Source organism: Schistocerca cancellata, chromosome 10, assembly GCF_023864275.1.
Source record: "Schistocerca cancellata isolate TAMUIC-IGC-003103 chromosome 10, iqSchCanc2.1, whole genome shotgun sequence".
Classification (NCBI taxonomy): Eukaryota; Metazoa; Arthropoda; class Insecta; order Orthoptera; family Acrididae; genus Schistocerca; species Schistocerca cancellata.
This window is the reverse complement of record NC_064635.1, coordinates 203211274-203229876: the sequence shown is the minus strand read 5'-3', so window position 1 is coordinate 203229876 and position 18603 is coordinate 203211274. Positions and strand designations below refer to the sequence as shown.

The 18603-nt window shown below is 42.6% G+C and overlaps 1 protein-coding gene across 1 annotated transcript in view; it reads left to right on the top strand.

The window, feature by feature from the left end:
* Positions 1-18603, top strand: part of LOC126106265 (uncharacterized) — a 1253536-nt gene that overhangs the window by 560383 nt on the left and 674550 nt on the right. Inside the window, exon 4 of the mRNA XM_049912489.1 lies at positions 8318-8491. Coding sequence (XP_049768446.1) covers positions 8318-8491 — 174 coding nt within the window. The remainder of the gene's footprint in view (positions 1-8317; positions 8492-18603) is intronic.

Genomic DNA, 18603 nt, shown 5'->3' with positions numbered 1-18603 from the left:
ACTCCGAGACGCCTGGACACTTCCCTTGTTGAGAGCCCTTCCCGGCACAAAAATAACAATGAGGACGCGATCGAACCGCAGTATTTACCGTCTAGACATGGTTGAACTACAGACAACACGAGCCGTGTACCTCCTTCCTGGTGGAATGACTGGAACTGATCGGCTGTCGGATCCCCTCCGTCTAATAGGCGCTGCTCATGCATGGTTGTTTACATCTTTGGGCGGGTTTAGTGGCATCTCTGAGCAGTTAAAGGGATTGTGTCTGTGGTACAATATCCACAGTCAACGTCTATCTTCAGGAGTTCTCGGAACCTGGGTGATGCAAAACTTTTTTGATATGTGTACTTTGAGGTTATGCCGCTTTTGAGAGACTAGTCATTATCAATACCTCACAAGTATTTCTTGTCCTATAACTGCATCAAAGCGTGCTAGATATAAACATTTCATTGAGGCTCCTGCAGTAGGAGAAATATTTATGGGTTAGTCTCTACAAATCGGTGTAGCCGCTAAACATTTTATGTGGGCATTGACCGCAATACCCGCAAACTTGATAAGAGACCTCTGCAGCCCAGTCGGGGACTGGTGTATTGAAAACGGCGAAAGAGAGGTTCTGCTTTGACCAGTAACATCGCTGTAATCGTGTCGACTATGACGTCAGTGTTAAAACTGAACAGCAGTACTGCAGTGTAAACGCATATGGTAGTTGTAGAGACTTTTGTGTAGCATATTGCACAGTTACACTTACGTGGATGATAAAAATTCCAGTTGTGGACTAATATTCTCTAGTTTTTAATATAAAGTTGTAACACGAACATCCCGACCCTGAAACACCTGCTTCTGTGGAAATCTCTAGTTTTTCAGTTTCTGTGTTTCTGTATGGGTAACGTTTTTATGTTGTTACTGACGCTATCCACCGGTCGCTCCTCGAGGCTCGTATCTTCGCCATGTTAATGATGATATCGCTCTAACGGTGCGGTACAGCTTCTCTTTATGGAAACTGCCGGTAGCGAAACTGCCCACCAGGCGTCGGCAGCTCAGAACTTCTACACACACAACCCGCAAGCCACTGTATGGTGCACGGCCGAGAGTGTTTTGTATTGCTGCTAGTCATCCCCTTTCTTGCTTCTCCCAGAAATGGTGCGAGGGAGAAATGATTGGGCGTATGCCTTTGTTGTTTACGAGACCTCATCCTGTTTATTTTTTCCTAACGCTACTGACACGAGATGGTCGTCTTATCGCTACGCAGTCTGTTTGAAATGCAATTTCCCTGAACTTCTTCAGTACCGGACGAGTAAATACTCGTATCGTCTTCTTCCCTCCAAGGATTCCCATCTGAGTTCAAGGAGTATTTCCGTACTGACCAAGCATACTGGCACCAAATCTGGCAGCATGCGCATGTTCTACTTTAATACGACTTTAGGGGACTGATGGCCTCAGAAGTGAAGTCTCATAGTGCTCAGAGCCATTTAATACGACTTGCATAACTGAAGACTGCTCGGGCCAAGTGTCCGTTTCTAACCTAATCTTCCCTGCTGCAACTGCATACGTCATAAAACACGTAATTTCAAATTTTATCAATTAAATTAAAAATTTACTGTAATGGAATTTTATGCTGTGTTGCTGCGATTCCCAAAAATAATAATGAACTGAAGAGGGTCCGCCACAATCTTTGTTTTGTTTAATCCCCAAACGTGTTCCACAACTGTTGTGTCGTCTTCTCCCCGCTTTTTCGTTTATTGTTTCTGAAATATGTACATACTAATTTTATGTCGGTTAGGAATATATCGACCGCAGCTCGTGGTCGTGCGGTAGCGTTCTCGCTTCCCGCGCGCGGGTTCCCGGGTTCGATTCCCGGCGGGGTCAGGGATTTTCTCTGTCTCGTGATGACTGGGTGTTGTGTGCTGTCCTTAGGTTAGTTAGGTTTAAGTAGTTCTAAGTTCTAGGGGACTGATGACCATAGATGTTAAGTCCCATAGTGCTCAGAGCCATTTGAATCATTTTTTTTAGGAATATATTGACATCAGTTAACTGCCAACAAAAAGCGGTCACAAGTCTAAATACGGCACTTCATCTGTAACCCAACGATGTTAGGACAACGCCTGCACTGAGTTTCTGTTTAGAGTTTGCTCCGGTAAAATAGTGGCATATTCGTCTTTTTCACACCTTTGCTATATTTGACCTGTTGTCATCTGTACTTGTTTTTTATTTGCCTCATAAACGTGTTGTTTTCCGGTTTTTATGTTTACACCGCTCTTTACATATGGGTATAGTTTCATTATGTTAGGCTTGGAATAGTATCTGGCGTGGCCTTACACATTCTGTTGCGGATTTTTGATACTTAAATTTATTTTTGGATGACAGCAAACACAGTTTCTCATCTCTTGGCCAGACATGTTCCTCAAGATACAGCATCAGTAGTGCGGTTTCTTTTATTTTCTTCCTGTCAAACGACAAAGAAAATGCTCTACTATATAGCCATATATAAATTTCAATTTTTATGAAAATTAATCACAAGTAGGAAAATAGAAAAGATCCTTTTATATAGATCTTGTAACCTCATGTAGTAGTTTTTTAAGTTTTTATGTTTTCTTTCTCAATTTTTCAGCTGCGGCCATAGAGAATTTACTGCAGAAAGCTATTTTATTTGGAAAATTTGCGAGTTTGATATTACGGTTAACACTATTTCATTCTATCTGGAAGAGTGCCAACGTCCTTGTCGCAGTGGAAATACGGATTTCCATCAGATCACCGAAGATAGGCACTGTCGGACTTTGCTAGCACTAGGATGAGTCATTGTGCGGTTCAGCCGAGCGCTGATGGCAAGCCGTGTGCAGTCAGCCCGTGTGAGGCCAATTAAGTAGCTGCTTGACTGGGAAGCAGCGGCTCCGGTCACGAAAGCTGACATCGGCCGGGAGAGCGGTGTGCTGATCACATGTCCCTCCATATCCGCATCCAGTGACGCCAACCGGCTGAGGGTGACACGGCGGTCGGTTGGTCCCGTTGGGCAGAGAACACAGTTCCGTCGCAAAGAGCTGCGGAATCATTTACTATTTCTTCTCCTTCAATTATGTCTTTCTGTACCTGGTAATTTTCTTAATTATTAGTTTTTATGGAGTGATGTGGCTGCACTTGAAAATTTACTAACGTTTTTTCTTAATCATTGGCGAATTCTTGATGTTAGAATGTTGTGGCCACATTAACAGTTTTTCAGACCAAAACGCCACGACATTTTACCGATGTCTCTGGCTCATTTGGGCGGCTGTGAATCCGCATTTCGCTATCAGGAAGTCTCTTCACCCTGAACGGGTGATTATGTGGTGTGCGACATCCAGTCACCGAATAATCGGTGCGATACTCCCTGACGTCACGGTGGCTACCTAATGGTACGTGAAGGTTTTGGAAGATGATTTCATCGCCATTATCCAAAGCGACCCTGATTTCGACAAGATGTGGTTCATGCAGACGGAGCTCGACCCCATCGAAGCAGGAAAGTGTTTGATGTCCTGGAGGAGCACTTCGGGGACCGCACTCTGACTCTGGGGTACCCAGAGGCCACTGGAATGGGTCTCTATTGGCCGCCATATTCTCCGGATATGAAAACATGCGACGTAAAAACGAAACAGCAACACATTTAGCAGGCGAATAAAATGCATAACTTATCGGATGCGGAGGTTTAACGTTAGAGCTCCGGCTGTTTCATTTATGAAATGAACGACGGAAATAGAAGACGATGTCTGACTCCTGGGGAGTGGCGAAAGTAACATCACTCTATAGAAAAGAAATCAGAAATGCTTGTGAAAACTGAAGGGGAATTAGTCTGCTGAACACTGGCTATAAATTGTAACAAGAATTGTAAATTGAAACAAGAAGTTAACACAGGAATAAAATTAATTCCAAAAAAAAGGAATTAAGTACTGTACTCTTTGCTGTGGTCAAATAATTTTACAAAAGGCGGAGGATGATTTACAATTTATTCTATATCGTCTGGATTCAGTGGTTACTCTCTAAAACTTGAAAATATCAGAAAATAAAACCAAAACAATGGCTTTTAAAGGAAAGTTCACAGTACCTTTTAAAACATTGCTTAATGGAAAGTCATTTGCACTGGTATCTAAGTTTCAGGTATTAGGATGTACTGTGAGTTATGAATATGAAAATGATGTTGTACATGCTTAATGATAGGCATTTAACATATTAGCTCGTCTGTAATCAGACATTTGAAACTGTTTTGTTCGTGGGAGCTCGATTCTTTAAATAATCGGCTATGGGGGAGCTTACTGGTATTAAATTTGTAGCAGAAACTGGATTGGGTATCTCTTTGCGTCAGCTCTTGTTCCCCGTCCACCAGGAGAAACCGGACTATAGCTGCCTCTAGAAAAGTGACGATGAAAATGCGACGTACAAAAAATAGACAACACGGAAAGATTTAAATGAGAGTAGTAGTGTAGACGATGAAAACAAAAACAATTAGTTCTGGTTAGCAGTCTCAGTCTACAAGACCATCCTCGGACCAATGTTCCAGATGACGTGAGGAGCCAGTGCGTGAATCCACTGTGTAATACCGACCGGTACCTGTCACGAACCGCTCAAATCATAACAGGTGCTAGTTGGTAGTATACTGGTTCCTCACGTCATCTGGAACCCTGGCGTGATGATAGTGTTACGGACTGAAATTACTGGCCAGAAATAAAAATAATTTTTTGCAATCTGGACTGCAAAACATTAAGTATGATCGCCATGTTCCGTCATTACGTCAAAATTTGTAAACGGAAAGAATCGTAGCTTTGGGAGGAATGATACGCTACATAGCCAATTTTCTGTATTGTAAACAACAAAAGTGATATTCTTGGTTGTAAGACGTTTGAACTGATTTATTACAGAAATCGATTTCAGTCCCTATGTGGCCATCTTCAGTGCTGAAGAGCATAAGACAAAAAATCAGACACGAAGACAATATTACATATCATAGACATGAATCACATCTAGTACACTACAATAATGACATATAGCAGATACCAGACGTTTAAGTTTTGAAGATTCATGTAATAAAAACAAGTATTACAACTTCAATATAGCGTCAATGCACAAGGACATAGCAGTTAACGAACAAATTTTGAACTGAGTTTGTAAATTACAGTCACATGCAGCAAAGCATTGGAAATTTCTGGTAAGTTCCTGTGGGACCAAACTGCTGAGGTCATCGGTCCCCAGGCTTACACACTACTTAATCTAACTTAAACTGACTTGCGCTAAGGACAACACACACATCCATGCCCGAGAGGGGACCCAATCTCCGACGGCGGGAAGGGAGAATACAGATTACACAGGATAGATTCATGCAAAATAATAGTAAATTTAAAAACACAATCTTTGTACCAAGAGATGTCAAGATTATAAATGATATAAAAATACAGCATTAAGTACGCCCTCTGCCGTACCATACATAAAACCATCAACAGGCATAACAAAGTTTACATGATTTTAGTTAAATTAGTAATTGAAGAAATCCAATAAGTAATAACAGTTTTCTCGGACCCTTTTTTATTGACATTTATTTTTGCTTCACGTAAAAATGGCGATTTCTAAACCAAAAGAGAGCAGTGAGTGACTATAGTACGCTTCATAGAAAATTACCATAAATGCCTATAATTATACGTAACAGACCCGCATGGTCTGATGTTAAGAAATGTGTAGAAGAAGATGAGAACGAAAATTATTAGAGAAGAAGCGTAACACATCGACTATAACATGTGTACTCGGATGTCGGACAGTGTTCTCCCGTAAGATTCTGCAGTTTATTGGGCTCTGAGCACTGTGGGACTTAATATCTGAGGTCATCAGTCCCCTAGAACTTAGGACTACTTAAACCTAACTAACCTAAGGACATTACACACATCCATGCCCGAGGGAGGATTCGAACCTGCGACCGTAGCAGTTGCGCGGTTCCGGACTGAAGCGCCTAGAACCGCTCGGCCACCGCGACCGGCTGCGGTTTATTCAGCAACTTCCACTGATTAACATTGTCATGTGGGACTACTACTACAATTTATTCGCACAAAGATTAAAAGTTTCGAGAGCGGAATTTTCATTCTGCAGCAGAGTGTGCGCAGCTACCCAGACACGACTCACGACCCATCCTCACAGTTTCACTTCCGCCAGTATCTCGTCTCCTACACTCTAAACTTTTTAATTTCGCACCTCACAAGCTAGCACCCATCTACATACTATGTCGCCGTGATTTAGAACCAGAATTAGGTATCATTTGATAGGTTGTACATAGTATATATGAATATTTAAAGAAGACTGAAATTGTCACGTGCACCTTGTAAATAGTTGTTAACGCTTATTGCATGAAAGGTGATGGAATGTCTTTAATAACGAAACGGCATAATGAATTATTGCCTATACTAGTAGAGGTTGGAACGCCAGTGGAAATGAAACTGCAGGCGTAACTCAGGCCCTGGGTGGAACAGGCCGCACAGGTGTGATGGTCCAGCTTGACACAGGAAGGAGCCCAAGACGGACGTTCGGGGCACCCGAGCGCCGAAGCACAGTACAGCGGCGGCCGGCCGGTTTTGTAGCGGGCCCATGAGGATAACCGGGTAATACTTTGGAAACTTTGAAAATCTTGGATGCAGCAGAGACGAACGAGGAAGCGTCACCTCGGAAGTCACGCAGGCTGGGTTATTTCCGAGGATTTTTACTCTGAGAAGCGTACCATTGTATGAATTCCTAATTAACGGGGATAGGGATTTCCTCGCAAACTTTCCGCGCTGGACAATAAAAGACTAAAATATGATTGATCGGCGTTTGGAAGAATCTGTAGAGAGGGAGAATATTCCGTGGTTTCGAGAATATGATTCGACTTCTGCAGCTACGAGGGAGAGGAGCTGAGCTTTTCTGGAAAGCCAGCAGTGGAGAGAGGGTGAGTCTTCCGTTTTGAGTGCCCATGTTTGATAGTCGCTCAGTATCAGCTTTTGTTGGTACATACGGACTTGCTGTCTGTGCTCTCGGGAGATGTTATAGTTAGAACGGTTAGGCACTGTAGTGTTGCGAACTTACACGATTGTGGACTTCGCCTCCGAGTAGGGAGTCGTCGTTGAGTACGCAGCGTTCATTGATTGAGAGCACTTCTTCTGCCTATACTCACATTGAGACGTTATCTGAACTCCGTCCTTGTGGCCAGCAATTTCAGTCGTGTTTCTCATCTGTAGAACACAGCGAGGAGAAGACAGTATTAGATTATACTAGTCCGAGGACCGCCTTCTGTCGTCTTAGTGTTTGAATGAGGTTTTTTTTTATGTTTTGTGGCTGGAGTTCTTCCTTCGTCGCAGACGTGTACGAGAACCATCACTTCCGACGCACGGGACGCAGTACATATGGTGATATTGCTAATTGCTTCGGCTTACTACGGCTGTGATCATGTAAATTTTATTTCCACTGATGATGCACATCACGTGATTATATTTGGAACTAGTATCTTCTAGTGTTTGGTATGTAGATGATGTCAGTTATTTTTATTAGATCACATAGCCAAAAATGGGGCATATTCGGGCAATTGATCAATCGTACTAGTTAGGAAATTCATTCTCTTTATGTCCGTTGGACATTGATATATAAACATTTGTAATATATATAGGGGTTTTAATCTACAATAAATGTATAAGCAGAAACAGCATTTATCATTTTGTAGTCACTAGTTCCCTTAATCATTCGTTTATGTTGTAATTTGTATGTTAAAGAGCATGAAGGAGGAGATAATATCACCATCAAGAGATCCTAAGATCAGCTTCAGGGGATAGTCAAACAAGGCCAAATCTTGATTTTTGCGTTCAGTATTTTCCGTTCCGCACATTCATTTTACACCCACCTGGAGTAGCACCTTGGAACTTCAGAGAAGGTCCCCAGTTCTCGGTACGGCATACAGCATTTACCTGCCAGGAAGTTTCAATTAAAACTTTGCTATTTCCTATCATTCTCGGTGTGATTTTAGTGGCCGGAAGTGTATGTGCCACACAAGAAGTGGTTTATGAGGTCGTTTCGCCCGCATCTCGTGGTCGTGCGGTAGCGTTCTCGCTTCCCACGCCCGGGTTCCCGGGTTCGATTCCCGGCGGGGTCAGGGATTTTCTCTGCCTCGTGATGGCTGGGTGTTGTGTGTTGTCCTTAGGTTAGTTAGGTTTAAGTAGTTCTAAGTTCTAGGGGACTTATGACCACAGCAGTTGAGTCCCATAGTGCTCAGAGCCATTTGAACCATTTTTGAGGTCGTTTCGGTGGGGGCAGAGTGCGTCATCTTCAGAGGTCGTGTCTCGCGTTGCAGAGCGGGCGCTGTCGGACTCGGAGCGCCCCCTGGAGGTGCTGCAGCAGTGGCGCGGCCGCGGGCCCGTCAGGCTCGTGCTGCGCTACACGCTCGACCACGACCACGACCGCGAGCACGACCTCGACCTGGACAACCAGAGGCGGCTCAGCCCCCATACGCCCCTCCCATCACAAGGTGAGTACGGCACACCATTTCAGCCCAGTACTCGTCAGTACCCGTCCTTCTTTCAGTTCTTCAGCTATATTTTTCCAAAAATGAGTATATTATTATGGCCATCGGGTGCTCTGAAGTTTGCTCAGACATTGTATGTGTGTATTTGGTAGTTTCCCTGAATTATTGACTTTTGTGAGAGGCTGTTGTCGCACTTGTGAATTTATTTACGTTTTTCCGGGCTCACGGATGAATTCTGAATGTTCGTGTGTCGTAGCCACAGCAGCAATTTTCCAAACCAAAATCTCTCATAGAGCCAGCAGAGGTTCTGAAGTTCACCACCAGCATCATCACGATTATTATCATCTTCTTCATCGTCGTTACCCTTAAGCAAAAAGCCCTTTGACCATTTTCAGATTTTAGACACTATATTCCGAGCGGAGTCGCATTAAATATGTAGTTCCGCAAGGTTCAGTGGTTGGCCCAATCCTGTGCCTTGCCTAAGTGCCGTAAAAGGGAGTGAATAGGAACAGTTTTCAGCTTTAAAAGGAAACGAGCGATAATTTTGGAAATAAACATAAAAATCGAAATTATACATGATTATAGGCCTTGTGATTAACTTAAAGCTTATAAATAGATTCCAGACCTAACTCACGCTTTAATGACATAAAAAATAATGACTGTGTTATTCTGTTCACTCTGCAGAAAGGGGCGAATAGAAACAGCAGAATTAATATACTTTTCTTTTCATTGGTCTTTTATATTCTTTGGCCTTTGTAGTGAATAGAGACAATCAATATCTGTTTTGGATCTGGGAGAATAAATAACAAAATTTTTGTAGTTAGAAAATGTATTCGGTAAAAAAGTAAAATTGTTGCTGATTGTGGTTTTTTGTTCTGTTTTCCTCACAGACATTATTATATCTCTAATTACTTTATCGTAACATTAAGTTGATAAACTTGATTTGTTTATTAATACATTAAGTCACTGATAATTGGTTTAAATATGATGTTTGGATCTACAAGTGCTATTACCGAAAATAACGAGATCTTTCGAACTTCACCTTGATTAAAATATGACACCTCACCTCCTAAAATAAAAGTGTCTAAGTGGCCTTTTTTCCAAAGATATAAAAAAATTAACAGGGCCGTTTTTTCAGCCTTTTAAATTGGTGCTAAATATAGGTTTGATTTACACGACGGATTTCGAAATTATACAATTTCGTCTTCAGATGTGCTTCTCGCAGACCAGTTCAGCATAAACATTGAAGTACGTAATGCAGTCCAAAACCTAACAAAATAAAAAATCAGTACTGGCACTGCAGCCATAAAACATATCAATCCTTGGTGCAAACAATACGCCCAACGAAAGGCAGGCATGAAACGACGTATACGTTGTTTGGCCTTCATGCTTGCGGCGAGTAGGTGTTGAGTGGAATGATTAATGAAAATGTCACGTGCTGACTTATGGCTTGATATAAACAACTCGAAAAGAAAACTAAGCTGATGGCCTAAACTGTTGATGGACCTGCCATATGGCAAAATATTAAACATGGCAACGTGTATGGAATATACTTGGAGGTACACAGACATATTAAAGACTAAAATAAATAGTACTCATGTTCCACAATTACATTCATTTCACACTTCGTTGTGAACCGACTGTCGACCACCCTCAGACAACGTAAGACTCACTAGATGGTCCACAGAACAGCAGTTGCAGCTTGTAGAAACACTACTTTTCGAAAGATATATGCACTTTTACAACTATATATCTGTCCGAAAAAAACACGCATAATGAAATACACAAAGAAGCTCTGAGCAAATATGTTGTGGCGTGAACTGAAGCGCTCTGGAGCGGCAGGGCGGAGAGGGCTGCGAAGAAGACGTCAGTCAGTGGTGCGCCGACCGACTCCCCTGTAGGACGATAACGAAACGGGCGCGCCCTCTACACGATGAGGAGATAAGCTCCACGCCGTCTGGCCGCGGCTCACTTGAAGACTGGCCGTTCTACGAGCTCTGCAGCAGCGACTTAGGAACTGTATTCTGTCACTTCTATTACGCATTGTCCATACTGATGAAATTTCTTATTTTGTCTGTCTCCCATTGCTTGCGACAAATTATTTGTGAGTGTGTGGGTTTTATTTTTGTAGAGTTGCGCAGTGGATTGATCCAACACGTACCCTTTGGCTCCTGCAAGAAAAAATTTCCACCTCACACAGACGCTTCTAATGAACCAAGAATTGCTTGAAAAATATTCAGCAACAAATATCTTCTGGAGTCGTCCAATGTAAGGAAAAGACACAAAAATATTCTACATATTTTTATGTAACTAGTGGAATGGTCGGGTATAGGAGTATTGCTAGTTAGTGTAAGAAAAACATGAAAGGAACGAAAAATATTATTTATTACAAAAAATTCTGAGAAATCAAGTGAAACTTTTTCTTATAGAAAAAAATTAATAAATTTCCGGGTTCTTTTCAGAACAGCAGAGTGACTCTTATGGATAGGAATGCTATTATTTTACAAAGTATGGAAAGGTTCTTTTTCCCTTTTCTTTAAGAATGTTATTTACTTGGCAGAATGGATGAGAGCTGTGCCGACGCAACTTGAATAACTTTTCTACGTACGGTCAAGGCTGTCGCGTGAGATATCTAGTGGAGTGTACTGTTAGGGAGGACAGAGGGGGCTCGCATACGCTGTAGCGCACAGTACTGTGAGCTGCAACGCCTGCTGCCTGCGTCGCTCGCTGCTGACAAATAACACAACTGTCTCTTCCTATCTGGATTGACCTTCGCCAATCAAACTCTCCCTATGCCTTGATGAAGTCAAGGACTCCTATCCGCCCCTACTCTATTGGCGTGGTACACCGGTCAGATAACCAGTCCACCGCGATGCCACTCAATACTCGCTCGCAGGCGTTTAACTAGTACTCTGTCCGTGTTCACACTGCACAATGAGTGTGGTGGCCAACACAGTGAACAATGCTTTTATCACGAGCGACTCACTATAGAGTGTCACTCTGATTCACTAACGACAGAAGTGCTCTCCCAGTGAAGTACTGAGCAGAGACTTTGTTCCTCACTCTTTGCGTACACGTAGGAGCGACAACGGGATGGCCTCTTTTTCTGGAAAAGTTGCAAGGGTATATCATTCGCTGCCTTCCCTCACTCCTCTGACTCTTTGCGTCACAAATATTCCCCCAATTAGCGTTGCTCTATTAAACAGGAGAATGACGTTTCGTTTCAGACGACCAATGCGGAAACCTGTAGCATCTCTGTTAGGCGTATTCTGTACTACTGTGATAACTCCTTAACTACGCAGTCGGTCCATGAAAAAATGTGGCCTCTGGGCGCTCCCATACAATGTAGCGGAATTTGCTTATAAGTCGAACACAGGGGTAGTTATCCCTTCGCTCTGGCAAAAGCTTTCTTCTCTCTGGGCGGTCGCTTCAGCCGAAGTAGGTATGTTGTTGACCCAGTCCTCTGAAGGGACAGTCTTCCCAGCGGTCTGGTTTCCTCTTCAGAACGAAAATTCCTGTGGCTATCATGTTGTGCATGCCAGCCTCGACTTTTACAACTTCAGTGCACACTTGCGATTTACTTATTAGATTTGCATATCGCTTACATGAATTCATACAAAACTGACTCTACCTTATCTAGTTTGGGTTTGAATGAAGCGTCTTGATATGCAGAATACGATTGTGAGGACGGAATATGTAACAAATGAAGGTCAGGAGACCACGCCACCTTAAATATTGTAAATTCTCAAAGTTAAGGGTTGTCATTTCTCTTACTGTAATAAAAATTCATTAATACGATTTGCTTGAATTGTTGTCTAGCGATCCGAAAAGCTGGTTTCCTATTTGACAAATAGGCAGGACACAACAAAATAAATCTTATATTACTTTATACTCAAAGACTAAATGTATAAGTATATAAAATCCAAAACAGTATATAAGTGAGTACTGACACAGCCTACTGCATTATAAGGAGCAGCTGGCCCGTGTGGCCGAGCGGTTCTAGGCGCTTCAGTCTGGAACTGCGCGACCGCTACGGTCGCAGGTTCGACTCCTGCTTAAGGCATAGATGTGTGTGATGTCCTTAGGTTAGTTAGGTTTAAGTAGTTCTGAGTTCTAGGGGACTGATGACCTCAGAGGTTAAGTCCCATAGTGCTCAGAGCCATTAGAACCATTTTATGAGGAGCAAATAACTGACGCGTACGACGAATAAGCAAATAATGAAGGAGGAGGAAAGAATCAATGGAATGTGAGAGGGGAACAATTATACTGTTTATAGCAAGCGCGAGTTCTTAGCGGTGAGGAAGAAATGTTACCTGGCTACTGCTACTATAGTAAGGTCGACGAAAGAACCTGTGTTTGCGCATTAAGGACCAGGTTTACTCATAGGCAGATTCTGCTTTTTAAAATTTCCCCCTCCATTGTGACAGGGTGCTATAGCAACCGGTTTCGTATTATCTCAGAATAAAAACAATATTGGTTGCGAAGTTATTTAATATCAGTAATGCTTTTCACCCTTTTGGGGGCATCATTAGATAAACCCCTAAATTTGAAGGCAATATAAAATGGACGCAACAGTAACTGGATATTTTCCATTTTATATGGCTTTATGTTGTATGGGTTATACATCCAGGTACTTTTAAACGACATTATGATGCCGCAAAAGGGTGAAATGCGTTCTGATACTTAATAACTTCCCAGCTAAGACTTTTTTATTCTGAAACTATGCTGGCTTTATTTGGTACTAGCTGTTCCCTGCCAAGCAGTTGTAACGTATATGCAACCAATATCGTAAGATTGCTACGGCCAATATTGCCTATGTTCGTCTGTGAAACTGGACTCAATAAGCAACCTGAGCTATCAGTAAACGGAATCTAACCTGCATAACACTGTGTGGGTGTTGTATGAGTGTCAGTTTCCTGTCGTTTAAGCCCTCAACAGATCGTTACATGAAAAAATTAAAACCAACATTTGGATAAGCTATCGAACTGCGTATTTCAATATGAATTTACAAGTGACACAGAATCTGTCTTGTGCAACGGAATCGGAGTATATGACAGGTTGCGGTGTGTCAGTGCCTCTGCTTTGGCCCTAAGTTTTCCACTCACCTGTTTAGATGAGTGCCTTCTTCCACGTAATTTACAGCAATGCGCAACAGCATGCAGCAGCAACATCTAAAGCTTATTGTTATTAAGAATGAATGTGGTGTCACCGCCAGACACCACAGTTGCTAGGTGGTAGCATTTAAATCGGCCGCGGTCCGTTAGTATACGTCGGACCCGCGTGTCGCCACTATCAGTGATTGCAGACCGAGCGCCGCCACACGGCAGGTCTAGAGACACTTCCTAGCACTCGCCCCAGTTGTACAGCCGACTTTGCTAGCGATGGTTCACTGACAAATTACGCTCTCATTTGCAGAGACGACAGTTTAGCATAGCCTTCAGCTACGTCATTTGCTACGACCTAGCAAGGCGCCATATTCTTCAAGAATGTATTCTGAACAGTTAATATTGTGAATCATGTACCGTCAAGAGCGACGTTCATCATTAATGGATTAAAGTTAAGTATGAAACTAATTACGTCCGCTTTCTGAATTCTAATTCCTTGTCATGTTCCAGACCTCACGTCAGTACAGTCCTTCCCTCCCCACGCCAACCTGCGTGAGCTAAAACGCGTGCATTTCGGCCTCCTCTAGTAACACGGTGTTGGCTCTTCTGTCAACACAACAATGAATTTAATAAAAAGGAGTTTGCTTGGGCCCTGTTAACTACTAACTAACTTTTGAGAAGGGATTTCATTAACTAAGGCTATTTAAAACTTCAGAATCATCACGAGCAAGTATTAATAATGACAATGACAAATGACATAAGTGTCAATAATGGCAGAGTGCCAGATTAACAAATTATTTCGATTTCAAAATTACATTAACATTTAGTAACCACAGCATATTATTTAGATGTCGAGAATAATAATAATTATTTGGAGGATAAGGAGGCTTCTTTAACTGACAAGCAAAACATGGGATTATTGCAAACTCGGACTAACAATCTCGAGACTAATCCTGCAATTGCTTTTGCGCTGTGCTTGCGAATTTTACCTTTAATTCTATGGCTCTGAGCACCATGGGACTCAACGGCTGTGGTCATAAGTCCCCTAGAACTTAGAACTACATAAACCTAACTAACCTAAGGACAGCACACAACACCCAGCCATCACGATGCAGAGAAAATCCCTGACCCCGCCGGGAATCGAACCCGGGAACCCGGGCGTGGGAAGCGAGAACGCTACCGCACGACCACGAGATGCGGGCATTTTAATTCTATCTTCGGGCGTAGGTGAGCCATCTAAATCTCTCCTGGCTATGTAGATGAAATCAGACCTTGAGTGTGGTAAGATCTGCCATCACCAACGTTAGGGCAGCGTGACACGTCTTCTGTCTCCGAGCTTTAAGTTGGATGTATTGTTTTATGTATTGGAGAGTTCTGACACGCTCCTTACACACTGCTATGACACAGTGTCGTTAAATGTAAAAGCAAGAGAACAGAAAGCACGCGTTTCTAGAATGTATCGGAACTGGATATAGGTCCCTGTTTCAACTCCCTCCCCGGCCCCCCGCTCTCAATCTCCCCCTCCCCCCCTCTTTTTTCCATCACCACCTCCTTCCCCCTGTCTCCCCTGTCTCTATTCATCACTTCCTTCCGCTTCTCTCTGTCCATCTTCTACCCCCCCCCCTCTCTCTCTCTCACCCCTCCCCCATATCGTCCTCCCCTCTCTCCCCATATCCCTCTGTTCATCACCTCCTCCTCTGTCCATCATCTCCTCCCCCTGTCACTGTCCATCTCCTTCTTTCCGCTTTCTGTCTTCATTTCCTCTCACCTCTTTGTCCCTCTCCTCTCGTCCCTCTCACTCTGACATAGACCCCTTCTTTATTGCTACTGCATGTTCAAATTCTGTAGTAGTATTTTTAGAATGTGATTACGATTACAAGCTATATATACAATTTTACTCTTTTCCAACAACGTTTCACTAATATACACTAATTGCCATTAAAACTGCTACACCAAGAAGAAATGCATATGATAAACGGGTATTCATTGGACAAATACTCGTATATTATACTAGCACTGACATGTGATTACATTTTCACGCAATTTGGGTGCATAGATCCTGAGAAATCAGTACCCAGAACAACCACCTCTGGCCGTAATAACGGCCTTGATACGCCTGGGCATTGAGTCAAACAGAGCTTGGATGGCGTCTACAGGTACAGCTGCCCACGCAGCTTCAACACGATACCACAGTTCATCAAGAGTAGCGTCTGGCGTATTGCGACGAGCCAGTTGCTCGAGCACCATTGATCAGACGTTTTCAGTTGGTGAGAGATCTGGAGAATGTGCTGGCCAGTGCAGCAGTCGAAAATTTTCTGTATCCAGAAAAGCCCGTACAGGACATGCGGTCGTGCATTATCCTGCTGAAATGTAGAGTTTCGCAGGGATCGAATGAAGGGTAGAGCCACGGGTAGTAACACATCTGAAATGTAACGTCCACTGTTCAACGTGCCGTCAATGCGAACAAGAGGTGACCGAGACGTGTAACCAGTGGCACCCCATACCATCACGCCGGGTGATAGGCCAATATGGCGATGACGAATACACGCTTCCAATGTGCGTTCACCGCGATGTCTCCGAACACGGATGCGACCATCATGATGCTGTAAAGACAACCTGGATTCATCCGAAAAAATGCGTTTTGCCATTCGTGCACCCAGGTTCGTCGTTGAGTACACCATCGCAGGCGCTCCTGTCTGTGATGCAGTGTCTAGGGTAACCGCAGCCATGGTCTCGGAGCTGATAGTCCTTGCTGCTGCGAACGTCGTCGAACTGTTCGTGCGATAGTTGTTGTCTTGCAAACGTCCCCATCTGTTGACTTAGGGATCGAGACGTGGCTGCACGATCCGCTACAGCCATGCGGATAAGATGCGTGTCACCTCGACTGCTACTGATACGAGGTCGTTGGGATCCAGCACGGCGTTCCGCATTACCCTCCTGAACCCACCGATTCCATATTCTGCTAACAGTCATTGGATCTCGACCAACGTGAGCAGCAATGTCGCGATACGATAAACCACATTCGCGATGGGCTACAATCCGACCTTTATCAAAGTCGGAAACGTGATGGTGCACATTTCTCCTCCTTACACGAGGCACCAGAACAACGTTTAACCAGCAACGCCGGTCAACTGCTGTTTGTGTATGAGAAATCGGTTGGAAACTTTCCTCATGTCAGGAGGTTGTAGGTGTCGCCACCGGCGCCAACCTTGTGTGAATGCTCTGAAAAGCTAATCATTTGCATATCACAGCATCTTCTTCCTGTCGGTTAAAGTTCGCGTCTGTAGCACGTCATCTTCGTGGTGTAGCAATTTTAATGGCCAGTAATATATATAATATTCGTCCCAGGAAACAAACCGACACTTTCTGTCCCCATTGGACGTCGCATGAATGACATTAGGGTATTTGTTTGGTATGACTCCAGCTGCACACTGCAAAAAAGAAATTGCAAACATCCGCCGAAAGACCAGAGAAAATGCGTCTGAACGACTCTTCGGGGAAACACCCTATGTATTATACATTGATTTACATGTCTCATATATATATATATATATATATATATATATATATATATATATATATATATATATATATATATATATATATATATATATATATGAAAACACTTGTGTATTCGATATTCGAATCCAACTTTGTGTCACAATTTCGAAGCAGTAAGTGAAGTACTTCTAGAGATTTACGATTCTGCACAGACGAACATTTACATTGTTATTGATTTCCGCTATAATTATTACATATATATTTGTATATTACATATGGGGCGCTCTAATAGGTGTATTGAAATGTAACATTGTGTCAAAATTTCAAAGCAACCGGTGTATAGCTTTCGGATATTTACGATTTTGTACAAACAAACAGATACATTCTTTTTATATAGAAGGATATATGGAGAGGATCACATTTAACATCATCAGAATGACATTCATTCAGAGCATGTTCAACAAATGTGGAAACTTTCTTTTTCAGTCTTCAGCTCCTTTCATGTTCTGTCTGTCGTGCAATTACAGCTCTACCAGATTAAGCTACAAGTAACTTGCGACACAGACTGCAGGAAACCCTATAAATTACACTCGGGAATCGTCTTTACTGTTGAATAAATTGTGGCCAACACTATCCCTGTTACGCAAAGATGGTGTACATTTGCTGGATTTTAGCTCGCTGGCAACATATAGCAAGTGGACCCATTCGATGTCTGTGCTATTTAGTTCCTACTGAGGAGGATAGAAAACTGCTGTTACCCCTTTGTCTCTTGCCTCTGCCAAGTATGTATGCTATGGTATGCAATTTCTTTGATTGATTTTAATTCAGCTTAAAAATCTGAATTGGTTTGTGAGATGTTTTAGCTTGCTGGGATGTAAGAAAAAATTTATTTTTTGTGAAGTCAGTTTAAGTGTTAGAAAAGTTTGTGTAACTACCTTGTGGTACGTCCCCACAAGCACAGCACACGATACACATTCAGTCATGGACAGTCATGGAAAAAAGTATTCACACACCGTTGTTCAAGTTGATTAACTTTATTCATCAGAACTAAACGTCACAACCATATACGTTATTTGGTAAACTAACAGTATGGCGTTCCCTTCCTAAACTGAACGTGTAAAAGGATTAAATAAATTAGCCTTCTGCAAAAATAAATAAAAATTGTTTACCAACTGGCTTCGTACAATGGAGCAAAAAGGTATTCATACACTCATAGAAAATTACAATGTACATAAGTGTAATGACAATGTTGATATACTGTAGGCATTCCTATTTTATGTGCCACTTCTGTTAATCTCTTTTGCATGGAATGACCCAGTTTTTTAGTAGTCTCTGAGGCAGTTTTTTACTATTCTTGTTGCAGACATTGTTCCAGAGTAGTCTTGTCTTTTACTTCGTGTTTTCTGGCGATTCTTTCAAGCGTTTTCCAAGGATGTTGAATTGGATAAAGGTCTGCGCCCTGTACTACAAACTTGAGAACATGCGGAACATGGGACAATCACAGACCCA